General features: G+C 50.6%; 1 protein-coding gene across 2 annotated transcripts; it reads left to right on the top strand.

Annotated features, from left to right (window-relative positions):
- Positions 1–1,027: 1,027 nt before the first annotated feature.
- On the top strand, positions 1,028–10,100 carry AOC3 (amine oxidase copper containing 3). Of its 2 annotated transcripts, XM_026451966.1 has the most exons (4): positions 1,028–2,745; positions 6,568–6,853; positions 7,551–7,680; positions 8,258–10,100. In XM_026451966.1, exons 1-4 carry the CDS (start codon positions 1,149–1,151, stop codon positions 8,531–8,533), a joined length of 2,289 nt encoding a protein of 762 aa, XP_026307751.1. In that variant the 5' UTR covers positions 1,028–1,148; the 3' UTR covers positions 8,534–10,100. The 2 variants fall into 2 exon arrangements, with proteins under 2 accessions (XP_026307751.1, XP_026307752.1); XM_026451967.1 differs by lacking the exon at positions 7,551–7,680 and having other exon boundaries at positions 8,258–9,106.
- The last annotated feature ends 3,024 nt before the right edge of the window (positions 10,101–13,124 follow it).

Raw genomic sequence — 13,124 nt, 5'->3', positions numbered from 1 at the left:
ATCTCCAAGGTTGGCTCGAACATCTCTTCCTGAGAAGTCTTCCTAGATGTGTGCAGGTTGGAGAGGATTCTTCCCCAGGTACATGACGGAAGCACAACCCCTTCTGGAACCCTCAGTCTCTTCTAGTTCCCCTCAGGACCTGGCTGCCCAAATGACAGTGACTTTCCACATGTTTGTCACCTGGAAAAGAAGCTGCTCAGCCATTGGCTGTGAAGGACAGAGGCGGCTTCACTCTTCATGTCGGCACCATTTTGAAAAAGGATTTTCAGGTGTGAGATAAGTCCACCGCCAGTTTCCCAGCCCCATCTGACCTCTGCCCTGGCCTATCCCTCGGTCCAGTACAAGGGGAGGCCTGAAGGTCTTGGTTATACTCTGGCTCCTGCCCACACCCTCACCCCCACCCCCAATGAACCAGGCAGCTTCTAGCTCGTTCTGCACCCTGCACGCTCCCCTGCAGTGACTTAGGGTGCTCGGGGCCTCCACAAAGCTGACCTGGCTCAGCCCTTCAGCCCCTCCAGCTCCCTACCAAATACTTTGCCTTCTCATCATTACTCTCAGGCTTCCCTCAGGCTGCTGCTAGGATTCTGGTTGATGGATGGAGGCAGGAGAGAGTGGTGGGAGGCAGAACCTGGAGGACATCAAAAATTAGAGGAGGGAAGGAGGGAATCTGGCTGTGGAGGCGTGGCCAGGTGAGTTTCCCTTGCAGCCTTGCAGCCAGGAGAAAAGTTCCACCTGGAGGGAAGAGAAAGGAGAGCCACAGGACAGTCACCCCCACTTCCTCTTGCGCCTTGCTAGTTCTTACCTCCAAAACACACCTCTCTGCCTACCTGGTTCATTGACCCTGACCCTGAGTGTGTTGTTTGCTTTGGAACAGGAGGGCAGAGGCTTACGTGGGTCATTTAAAGTCAAAGTTCCTAACTCTGCCCCACCTACTGAACACGGCCTGCTTCCTAGTTCCTTCTAGCTCCACCCCCGACCCCTCTGCCCCTGGGGTTTTTCACAATATCCATCATTCCTCTTGACCAGCAGCGCCTTCAGAGGCCGAGAGAAACATCCTGCACCCAGGTCCTCTCTGTCTGTCTATCGTTGTCTATTTTGCATTCTGCATTCAGAACCAAGAGCCTGAAGACGACCCAGGAGCTTCAGCTATGGCTGTCTTCATTATTTTGTCCCTGTTTAGTGTTCTGGTGACAGGCATAGGTGAAGGCGGGGCTGGGAGTGAGAAAGGAGGTGAGAAGGAATGTAAGCTGAACCAGCTTTCCCATTGCCCCTCCATATCTCCCAGTGCCCAGCCTTGGACACACCCTGGCCAGAGCCAGCTGTTTGCAGACCTGAGCCGAGAGGAGCTGACAGCTGTGATGCACTTTCTGACCCAGCGGCTGGGGCCGGGGCTGGTGGATGCGGCCCAGGCCCGGCCCTCGGACAACTGTGTCTTCTCAGTGGAGCTACAGCTGCCTCCCAAGGCTGCAGCCCTGGCTCACCTGGACAGGGGGAGCCCCCCACCTGCCCGGGAGGCACTGGCCATCATCTTCTTTGGCAGGCAACCCCAGCCCAACGTGAGTGAGCTGGTGGTGGGGCCACTGCCTCACCCCTCCTACATGCGGGACGTGACTGTGGAGCGTCATGGAGGCCCCCTGCCCTATCACCGACGCCCCGTGCTGTTCCAAGAGTACCGGGACATAGACCAGATGATCTTCGACAGAGAGCTGCCCCAGGCTTCTGGGCTTCTCCACCACTGTTGCTTCTACAAGCGCCGGGGACGGAACCTGGAGACAATGACCACGGGTCCCCGTGGTCTGCAATCAGGGGACCGGGCCACCTGGTTTGGCCTCTACTACAACATCTCAGGGGCTGGGTTCTTCCTGCACCCCGTGGGCTTGGAGCTGCTAGTGAACCACAAGGCCCTGGACCCTGCCCGCTGGACCATCCAGAAGGTGTTCTATCAAGGCCGCTACTACGACAGCCTGGCCCAGCTGGAGACCCAGTTTGAGGCCGGCCTTGTGAACGTGGTGCTGATCCCAGACAATGGCACAGGTGGGTCCTGGTCCCTGAAGTCCCCTGTGCCCCCGGGTCCAGCTCCCCCTCTGCAGTTCCATCCTCAGGGCCCCCGCTTCAGTGTCCAGGGAAGTCGAGTGGCCTCCTCACTGTGGACTTTCTCCTTTGGCCTCGGAGCATTCAGCGGCCCAAGGATCTTTGACGTTCGCTTCCAAGGGGAGAGGGTAGCCTATGAAGTCAGTGTCCAGGAGGCCTTGGCCATCTATGGAGGCAATTCTCCTTCTGCTCTACGAAGCCGGTACATAGATAGTGGCTTTGGCTTGGGCCACTTCTCCACGCCCCTGACTCGTGGGGTGGACTGCCCCTACCTGGCCACTTATGTGGACTGGCACTTCCTTTTCGAGTCCCAGGCCGCCAAGACAATACGTGATGCCTTTTGTGTATTTGAACACAACCAGGGCCTCCCCCTGCGGCGACACCACTCAGATCTCTACTCCCACTACTTTGGGGGCCTTGCAGAAACGGTGCTGGTCATCAGATCTGTGTCCACTATGCTCAACTATGACTATGTGTGGGATACAGTCTTCCACCCTAATGGGGCCATAGAAGTCAGACTCCACACCACCGGCTACATCAGCTCAGCATTCCCCTTTGGTGCTGCCCAGAGGTATGGGAACAAAGTTGCAGAGCACACCCTGGGCACGGCCCACACCCACAGCGCCCACTTCAAGGTGGACCTGGATGTAGCAGGTAAGGCATCCTGGCAGAGGCAGTGGTGCTGGAGGGGTGAGCTGAAGTCTCCATGCCTAGCTTTAAAAGTTTTCTTTGGGCTGGGTACGGTGGCTTATGCCTATAAGCCCCGCACTTTGGAAGTCTGAGGCGGGCGGATCACTTGAGGTCAGGAGTTCAAAACCAGCCTGGCCAACATGGCGAAATCCTGTCTGTACTAAAAATACAAAAATTAGCTGGGCATGGGGACACCTGTAATCCTAGCTACTCAGGAGGCTGAGGCAAGAGAATCATTTGAATCTGGGAGTCAAGAGGTTGCAGTGAGCTGAAATCGAGCCACTGCACTCCATCCTGCATGACAGAACCAGACTTTGTCTCAAAAAAGCAGTCTTCCTTAGTTAAAAAAATTACCTCTGTGATTATAGAATTTATTATATTGTATACTATGTATAAATATGATATACTGATCAAAGTATTTAGATTTCTATAATCAAATGTTATCATAATGTACCTACATTTGGTCACTTCTGTTTTTTCACATAACAACATTTTTCAAGCAAGCAACAAAAATGTATGAATGCACACTTGTGCCAAGCACCCCACTATGCAGTTTAACAAAAGAAACAACAGTGTTGCTCTCAGGTGGTTTACATTCTTTTTTTCATCTCTTTTCTTTTTTCTTTTTTGAGACGGGGTCTCACTGTGTCACCCAGGCTGGAATGAGGTAGTGTGATCATAGCTCACTGCAACCTGCAACTAACTGGGCTCATGTGATCCTCTCACTTCAATCTCCCAAAATGCTGGGATTACAGGTGTGAACTACCTACCATGCTCAGCCCTTATCATTTTTTGGTGGTGAGGACACTTAAACTCTACTCTTGACAATTTTCCAGAATATAAAATACATTGTTATTAACTATAGTCACCGTGTCGTACAATAGATCTCTTTGGGATTTCTGTTGTTGTTTGAAACAGAGTCTTACTCTGTCAACCAGGATGGAGTGCAATGGTGTGATTATAGCTCACTGCAGCCTCAACTTACTGAGTTCAAGCAATCCTCCCAATTCAGCCTCCTGAGTAGCTGGGACTGTGGGCACACGCCACCACACTCAGCTAATTTAAGTTTTTTTGTTTGTTTGTTTGTTTTTAATAGAGATGGAGATCTCACTATGTTGCCAAGGCTGGTCTTGAACTCCTGGGCTCAAGTGATCCTCCTTCCAAAGCGCTGGGATTACAGGCATGAGCCACCATGCCCAGTCCAATAGATCTCTTGAACTTCTGAAATTTTTTATTCATTGAGCTACATCTCCCCAACTCCACCCTCCTTAAGGCACTGGTAACCACCATTCTACTTCCTACTGCTATGAGTTCAACTTTTTTTTAGATTCCACATATAAGTGAGATCATATAGTGTTGTCCTTCTGTGTCTGACTTATTTAATTAACATAGTATCCCCTAGGTTCATCCATGTTGTTGCAATGAGATTTTCTTCTTTTAAGGCTGAATAGTATTTCATCATGTATATATACCACATTTTCTTTATCCTTAAAAGTTTTCCTTATTCCTTATACATTTATTAATTGGAATTTTCCATAAAGAAGAGTAGTCCTTCCTTTTTATTTCTGTTTTCAATTATTTATTCAAATTGTATAGACTCATGGTTTTTTATTGTACTTTAAGGATTATGACGGAGTACTATCATTTACTTTGTTCCTTACATTTTTCCAACTTTGGCCATTGGGAGTTCCTTCAGATTAGTTCCTATGTCCTTTTCACACACCTCCACGCTTTTTTGAGCACTTCCTTACTTTCTGGCACCCAAAAATGTTTCATCTGGCATTTTCCCTGCTCCTACCCTGGAATCAACGTTGTCTGCAAGGAGATCAGGTTCACTTAATTGGAGAATGGTATTTAGAAACCAATATCTGGGCACACCAAGTGTGCTCATCATTACTGGGATGTCATTGCTTTTAGGCCCTCTCAGTAGACTTAGCTAGAAAATTTAAGCATATATTTCAACCAACCCATACACACACATCTATCTTTATCTCTGTATTAAATGATGACAACTTTTAAAACACTTGTAATACTGCCTGACACATAGCGGGCCCCTGAGAAATACTAGGTATTATTGTGATTAGGCACAGGAGCCTACTTGTGTGTGTGGACCATAAAGAACTTGGCTGGGCGTGGTGGCTCAAGCCTGTAATCCCAGCACTTTGGGAGGCTGAGACGGGCGGATCACGAGGTCAGGAGATCGAGACCATCCTGGCTAACATGGTGAAACCCCGTCTCTACTAAAAAATACAAAAAATGAGCCGGGCGAGGTGGCGGGCGCCTGTAGTTCCAGCTACTCGGGAGGCTGAGGCAGGAGAATGGCGTGAACCTGGAAGGCGGAGCTTGCAGTGAGCTGAGATCCGGCCACTGCACTCCAGCCTGGGCGATAGAGCAAGACTCCGTCTCAAAAAAAAAAAAAAAAAAAAAAAAGAACTCTTAGTCTGTGGCTGGGCGCAGTGGCTCACACCTGTAATCCCAGCACTTTGGGAGGCTGAGGCGAGTGGATCACCTGAGGTCAGGAGATTGAGACCAGCCTGGCCAACATGGAGAAACCCCATCTCTACTCAAAATACAAAAATTAGCTGGGCATGCTGGTGTGTGCCTGTAATCCCAGCTATTCTGGAGGCTGAGGCAAGAGAATCACTTGAACCCGGGAGGTAGAGGTTGCAGTGAGCCAGAATCATGCCACTGTACTCCATCCTGGGCAACAAAAGCAAAACTGTCTAAAAAAAAAAAAAAAACCTCTTAGTTTGCAATTGTCACCTAAGGATGGAAACACTGGGATGTGGATTAGGGGCAGTGAATCTATAAAAGGAAACTAAGGGTTTGCTGAATCAGACTCTCCTCTCTCCTGGTCTTTGGAAGGTGCAGAGGGAACTACCAGCATGTTTTGATTTATTGCTCCTTGTCTCAGATCACTTAACTTGACTCCTAATGTGGGACCTAGTTGGACTCAAATAAAATCATTCAGACTCCAAAAGTTCAGGAAACAGATTGTGTCTTAAGTCCTGCTCCCTGCCAAGTTTCAAATGCAAAAGGCACCTCCAAACCCCAGCAGCATCAGGTCCAGCGTTGGTTTTCCTTCCCCTTGGTCCTCATGTCTGCTGTTCCTGTGTTGTGGTGTCTCTCTATGCTATCTTCCTCTATGTGCTGATATGTGGGCAGTGTAAGGCCAGACTAAGACCCAGGTCCCCAGCACTGCCATGATATTAACCGTGTGTCCTTGCTGACCCACCAAGGTACATTATTGAATGCTCTAAACCTCAGTTGTCCCATCTGTAGAATGGAGACAATGATAGTTCCTCCTTTTTGAGATTGTTGGAAAAGTGAAAGCATGAATACACAGAAGGCACTCGGCATGCTGCCTACACAGCTCCTTCAGGTTCAGTCAATGTGCGGCTTATTTTCATGATAAGGCAGTCCTGGCAATGCCACAGGGCTTCACATGTGAGGGGAAGTCTTCAGGTCAGAGGGAGTGCCACCCTGCCCACTGCCCACAAGATTGTTCCAACCTCAGGTAAACACCCTCCCATGCAGCCCCTCAGAGGGAGGAGATTGGTGAGGCCCAGTCGCAAGGCATCTGAGATTATTACCAGAGAAGAGAGTAGGGAGAAAGACCTCCTCCAAATCCCTGGGCTGGGGTTATCTTGGGGAGAGGGAAGAGAAGCAGGGGCACACTCAGTTCTGGGCTGCTCTTTGGCCCCCACTCTGAAGCCAGGTGGAGGCAGAGTCCAGAGGGGCCAGGGCAATTGCATGACAGGCCCTCCCCTATCCCACCCTGAGCAGGACTGGAGAACTGGGTCTGGGCTGAGGATACGGCCTTTGTCCCCATGGCTGTGCCGTGGAGCCCTGAGCACCAGATGCAGAGGATGGAGGTGACCCGGAAGCTGCTGGAGACAGAGGAGCAGGCCGCCTTCCCCATGGGAGGTGCCACCCCTCGCTACCTGTACCTGACCAGCAACCATAGCAACAAGTGGGGTCACCCCCGGGGCTACCGCATCCAGGTGTGCAGCTTTTCTGGGAAGCCGCTACCCCAGAACAGCTCCATGGAGAGAGGCTTCAGCTGGGGGAGGTGAGTGGTCGGTGGTCAGGAGGGAGTGGGGCAGGTAGAATGGATGAAGGGCTCCACAGTTCCACCTCCCACAGGTACACACACACACACACACACACATTCCTGTGGCCACAATCTGTAGCCACTCAAAACAAAGCCTAATGTGTGGGTGGAGGAATGCTGAGATATAAGGCATTGAAGCAAAATCTAGGAAAATAGTAGTAGTAGATGCTAGACATGTGGATGTTCACATACAATTCTTCCAATTTTTCTGTATGTTTAAAATGTTCACATTAAAGGTTGGAGGAAAAAAACAGTGAGATAGGAGCACAAATCGGAGGGAGGATTCCCTAAAATCTAGGTATTTGAGATACTGAATTTGACCTAGGATAGGGAAGAGGCCATGTCCATATGTATGGTTCCAAGGCCCAGGCTCAACATCATGCTCTGATCCAGGTGGATGGATGTGCAACATTCCTACCTGAAGTCTGCTGGGCCAGTGATGTTTAAGGTACAGGACAGCGGACAAGTCAGGAAGTCTACAGAGTTAGAGAGAGAGAGAGAGACAGGCAAGGAGAACTGGACAGAGAATGATACAGAGGCTCAATACTCTAAGACTTCGGGGCTCATTTCCCCCTTGTGTTTGTTCAGTCTTCAGTGCAGCCTCAGGCAGTGGAACAGTTGATGAACTTGTTGGTCTAATCAGAAACTCCTGTAGGTACCAGCTGGCGGTAACCCAGCGGAAGGAGGAGGAGCCCAGTAGCACCAGCATCTACAATTTGAATGACCCTTGGACACCCACTGTGGACTTCACTGACTTCATCAACAATGAGACCATTGCAGGGCAGGTCAGTTGCATGGAGTGGTGAGCAGGCAGCTGGGGAGGAGGGGAGGAGTCAGGGGGACACGATGAGCCGCTTCACTGCCCCAGGAGCCAGGTTCCTCAGGGACCTTCAGAACCCACTAAGAATGAAACTTCAGCCGGGTGCAGTGGCTCATGCCTATAATCTCACCTAGCACTTTAGGAGGCCGAAGCAGGTGGATCTCTTGAGGTCAGGAATTCGAGACCAGCCTGGTCAACATGGTGAAACCCCATCTCTACTAAAAATACAAAAATGAGCAGAGTGTGGTGGCGTGCCTGTAATTCCAGCTATTTGGGTGCCTGAGACTTGAACCCAGGAGGTGGTGATTGCAGTGAGTCGAGATCACACCACCGCACTCCAGCTGGGTAACAGAGCGAGACTCTGTCTCAAAAAAAAAAAAGAAGAAGAAAAAAAGAAACTTTATGACTTCACATTTTTCCTGAGGAACTAAGAACATACAGGTGGGTGAGCTGACTCCCTTGCAGAGCAAGGTCACTGCGGGAGGCAGGGCACGTTCTCAGCAAAGCCAGACCTGGTGATCCTTTTTCTTCTCCCCTGCTAGGACTTGGTGGCCTGGGTGACAGCTGGTTTTCTGCACATCCCACATGCAGAGGACATTCCTAACACGGTGACTGTGGGGAATGGCGTGGGCTTCTTCCTCCGACCCTACAACTTCTTTGACGAAGACCCCTCCTTCTACTCTGCCGACTCCATCCACTTCCGAGGGGACCAGGATGCTGGGGCCTGTGAGGTCAACCCCCTGGCTTGCCTGCCCCAGGCTGCTGCCTGTGCCCCCAACCTCCCTGCCTTCTCCCACGGGGGCTTCTCTCACAACTAGGCGGTCCCTGGGATGGGGCATGTGGCCAAGGGCTCCAGGGCCAGGGTATGAGGGATGGGGAGCAGCTGGGCACTGGGCCGGCAGCCTGGTTCCCTCTTCCCTGCGCCAGGACTCTCTTTCTTCCACTGCCCTCCCTCGCATCCCCCTCTATGCCAGGAGCCTCCTGACCCTCAGGGGACACTCAGTCTTTTGGTACCAACTGTGCTGAGTTCCCTTCCAGTGAGGCCAGGGCATGGCCCAGCCTGGAACCATGGCCGAGGGCTTCCCTAGACGGCTCACTTTTTTGCTCTCTGGCTTTCCCAAATCTTTTTAGGCCATCTCTAAGGACTCTAAAAGGGGGTTATTCCCTGGAGACCCCAGGGTGGGGTTGCCAGTCCTGCAAGTCCATAGCTGAGCTGGAAAGGACGCTTCTGCTCACATTCCCTCTCATCCAGGTCTCTTCCTTCTTGTCTTCCTTCCTCTCGCCTACTTCCTCCTCGTCCTGTTCCTGCCTTCTCTTCTATCCTGCAATTTCTCCCGAATCCTGAGGGGATATCCCTATGCCTCAGCCCCTGGTGCTCCCCCAGCCCTCAGTTCTCAGTCAACTTCAGTCTCCTCTCCAGCCCTATGGAAGTCTCAAAGATGCAATGGGACCCCTAACTGGAGTGGCCAATCCCTGTGTGTCGTTCCCTTGTGTCTGTTGCTTATTGGGAATAGGAGTTGCTCCTACCCCTGTCCTGGGGCTGGGTGTGTTTCAGGACAGCTGCCTCTGTGCATTTGTGTCTGCCTGCCTCATGCTCTCTAGAGGAGGATGGTCATTGTGACAGCAGCAGCTCAAGTTAGCATTTCAAGCGGTTTTGTGGGTACAGTGATAATGAAGAATGGTTATTTTGTACCAGGGCTCTATATTCTGCAACGATCTGCTTGGGAGGCTGGAGTGGAAACCAAGGGTGGGCATCAAAGATGAGGAGCCAAAGCCCCTAGAACTCCGGTCACCCAGCCAGGAGGGGCTGTCCAATCACATTCAGGCTTGCAAATGAGCTGGGCCCTGGGTGAGGTGGGGGTCTGGCCTAATGGGGAGGGGCCTGGTGTGGGTGGGGCGGGGCCTGGCCTGGTCCAGGCTTGGGCTCCGTACCTGTCACTGCTGTCCCTCCTGAGGTCTGGATTGGGGATGGGGACAAAGAAATAGCAAGAGATGAGAAACAACAGAAACTTTTTTCCCTAAAGGATTGGTTAAATCAGTTCTGATACAGCGTTTCAATACAATAGTATGCAGCTGAAAAATAATTGTATGTCTTTATATACTAATATGTAATAATCTTCAAGTGAAAAAGGCAAGCCACGGAAATGTGTATAGTGCACTTCCCATTTGTGTTTCAGAAAGGAAGAGAATATAAATACATATTTGCTTATGTATACCTATTCAGAATAAATGGATAACACTGATTACTTTTGGGAGGGGAACCAGGAGGTTGAGGACAGGGGAGGGAAGGGTCTTAACACTTACACCCTTTTGTACATTTTGAATTTTGAACCATGTGACTGTATTACCTATTCAAAATAAACAATAAATGGGCCCAAACAGGAACTGACTTTTTTTTTTTTACAGACACTTTTTTTTTTTTTTGGTGGGGAACAGGTTGGGGATAGGGTAAAGTGAGTTAAGGAGTAGGACCAGGGATGAAATTTTCTCTACTTCTTGAGACCCAGAGAAGCAGATGTGGCCTCTAGTGACTTCTTTACCTTCTCATGCTTGTACATTTTTGAGGAAATGTTAAACCTCGGTTAATTCCCTGACATACACCCCACGCCAGCCCTTTCCCTCTCCTTCTCTTTTCTCTCTCTCAGTGAGGGCACTGAGAAGCAGTGAGGAGGGGTGACTTATGCTTGCCAGAAGCCCAGGCCAGGGCAGGAGGTAAAGTGCAGGAAACACATTCTGGATGCCACTCAGCTTCTGACCAGAAAAAGACCAGAATATGTTCTAGGAGCTCCAGCATCATGGAAGCTTCTGTTACCTTCTGTCTGTTCTGCCCCAAGCCCAAGTTCTGCCATGGGTCAGTGGAACAGTGGATGGGGAGGAGTCAGTGAGCTGGAGAGAAATGAGGCTCTAAAGAACAGGGAGAAAGCCTTCAGTAAGGAGCAGGGGGCCTGCACTGGCATATATTAATTCATAACATGGCCAGGAGCGGAGGCAGGAGTGAAGGAGGACAGGGAGAGACGGAGAGAAGGGCAGACTCAAGACAGAGATGCAGGAGAAAGGTGGACGCTGTGGCCTGATGAGGCCCTGATGCAGGCTTCATAATCCCTTTGACCTGAGGACCTGAACTTCTCCTTTCTTTTTTTTTTTTGAGATGGAGTTTCACGTTTGTCACCCAGGCTGGAGTGCAATGGTGCGCTTTTGGCTCACTGCAACTTCCACCTCCTGGGTTTAAGCAATTCTCCTGTCTCAGCCTCCTGAGTAGCTGGGATTACAGGCATGTGCCACCATGCCCAGCTAATTTTGTATTTTTAGTAGAGATGGGGTTTCACCATGTTGGCCAGGCTGGTCTTGAACTGACCTCAGGTGATCTGGCCGCCTTGGCCTCCCAAAGTGCTGGGATTACAGCTGTGAGCCACCGCGCCCGGCCTGAACTTCTCCTTTCAATGCATATGCTCTTGTCCCCACCTCCTTATGGCTCTTGCTTATGGCTACTCGCACCATCAACAGTGCTGGGGGAAGGGGAGCAAAGGAATTCAGGTATCCACCCCGACCCCCTCAGCATCTTGTTCACTGGAATTTAATTGCCTTGAAACCCATCTCCAGACCAAAGATCATGAGTGTTTGTATGTGGTGTGTGTATGTAATTGTATGTCAATTCTCACAAGCTTTTATATGAAAATGTGACTGGTTATGTCTGCCTCCTTACATCTCAGCATGATGATGATGCCACCTGGCCCAGGCCCCAGATAAGGGGAGGCAGAACGGACATCTAGACTGTTAGAACATCAGTTCAGCTCGGGTCAGGAGGGCCGTAAGGTGGAACTCCAGCCTCGTGCCCCAATCCAATCTCTTCCTTAGACCACAGAAGTTGTCTGGAGTCTTGGCTTCAGACTTGTGGTCAATTGTCTAGGAGTGATTACTGGCTGAGGATGTCAGGTTCTGAAGGAAATGGTGCTGCTAAGGCTCAGATCTTTAGGACCTGGGGCCCAGTGGCCTGAGATAAAGGAGCTGGACAAGGGAATCCCTGAGGCTTGAGTCAGAGGGCATGACTACGGCTTTTCCGGGAATGTAGACATGGCAACCCCCTGTAAGGACATGAGGTGTGCCCACTTGCCTTGCCTCTTTTTAATTTTTTTTTATTATTTTTTTCTTTTTTGAGACAGAGTCTCGCTCTATTGCCCAGGCTGGACTGCAGTGGTGCAATCTCAGCTCACTGCAAGCTCCGCCTCCCGGGTTTACGCCATTCTCCTGCCTCAGCCTCCGGAGTAGCTGGGACTACAGGCGCCCGCCACCTCGCCCAGCTAGTTTTTTGTATTTTTTAGTAGAGACGGGGTTTCATTGTATTAGCCAGGATGGTCTCGATCTCCCGACCTCGTGATCCGCCCGTCTCGGCCTCCCAAAGTGCTGGGATTACAGGATTGAGCCACTGTGCCCGGCCGCCTCTTTTTTATTTTTTTATTTTGAGACGGAATTTCACTCTTGTTGCCCAGGCTGGAGTGCAATGGCATGATCTCGGCTCACTGCAACCTCCACTTGCCGGGTCCAAGTGATTCTCCTGCCTCAGCCTCCTGAGTAGCTGGGATTACAGGCACCTGCCACCACGCCCGGCTAATTTTGTATTTTTGGTAGAGACAAGGTTTCTCCAGGTTGGTCAGGCTGGTCTCAATCTCCTGACCTCAAGTTATCCGCCTACCTTTGCCTCCCAAAGTGCTGGGATTACAGGTGTGAGCCACAGAGCCTGGCCCCCAGTGACTTCCTAAACACAAAATCAATAGGAGCTCCTGGCCGCCTACTTTCTGGACCTCTCGGTGGCATTTGACAACACCAACTGTTCTCCCTTCTCAGAACTCTCTCCCATCTTGACTCCCCAACATTGTCCCCTTTTCATCCATATTTGTTCCTTCTCAGCCTTCTCAGGTTCCTTGACTTCTGCTCCCCTCATCTACTCATGGAGCCCCAAGCTTTTGCGTTTTCTAGGGCTTTGTCCTTGGTCCTCCTTTCTCCTTTCTCCGGAAGTCCTCCCTGGGTGATCTCAGCCCTTCCTTCCTTCCTTCCTTCCTTCCTTCCTTCCTTCCTTCCTTCCTTCCTTCCTTCCCTCCTTCCTTCCTTCCTTCTTCCTTCCTTTCTCTCTCTCTCTCTCTTTCTTCTTTCTTTCTCTCTCTCTCTCTCTTTCTTTCTCTTTCTTCTTTACTTTTTTTTTTCCCCTTAAGACAAGGTGTTGCTCTGTCACCCAGGCTGGAGTGCAGTGGTACCACCATGGCTCACTGTAGCCTCAACCTCCCAGACTCAAGCGATCCCCCCACCTCAGCCTCCCGAGTAGCTGGAACTACAGGCGTGTGCCACTATGCCTGGCTAATTTTAAAAATTTTTTGTAGACCAGGCACAGTGGCTCACGCCTATAATTCCAGCACT

Source organism: Piliocolobus tephrosceles, unplaced genomic scaffold, assembly GCF_002776525.5.
Source record: "Piliocolobus tephrosceles isolate RC106 unplaced genomic scaffold, ASM277652v3 unscaffolded_30895, whole genome shotgun sequence".
Lineage (NCBI taxonomy): Eukaryota > Metazoa > Chordata > Mammalia > Primates > Cercopithecidae > Piliocolobus > Piliocolobus tephrosceles.
This window is presented reverse-complemented; position numbering and strand designations above follow the sequence as displayed.

What these genes read in the sequence shown, in the direction of transcription:
- AOC3 (XM_026451966.1), top strand. Translation starts at nt 1,149, where the DNA reads ATGGCTGTCTTCATTATTTTGTCCCTGTTTAGTGTTCTGGTGACAGGC. An exon ending in GGTGGACCTGGATGTAGCAG is followed by an intron (nt 2,746 to 6,567) that starts GTAAGGCATCCT and finishes CACCCTGAGCAG; the next exon opens with GACTGGAGAACTGGGTCTGG. An exon ending in ATGAGACCATTGCAGGGCAG is followed by an intron (nt 7,681 to 8,257) that starts GTCAGTTGCATG and finishes CTCCCCTGCTAG; the next exon opens with GACTTGGTGGCCTGGGTGAC.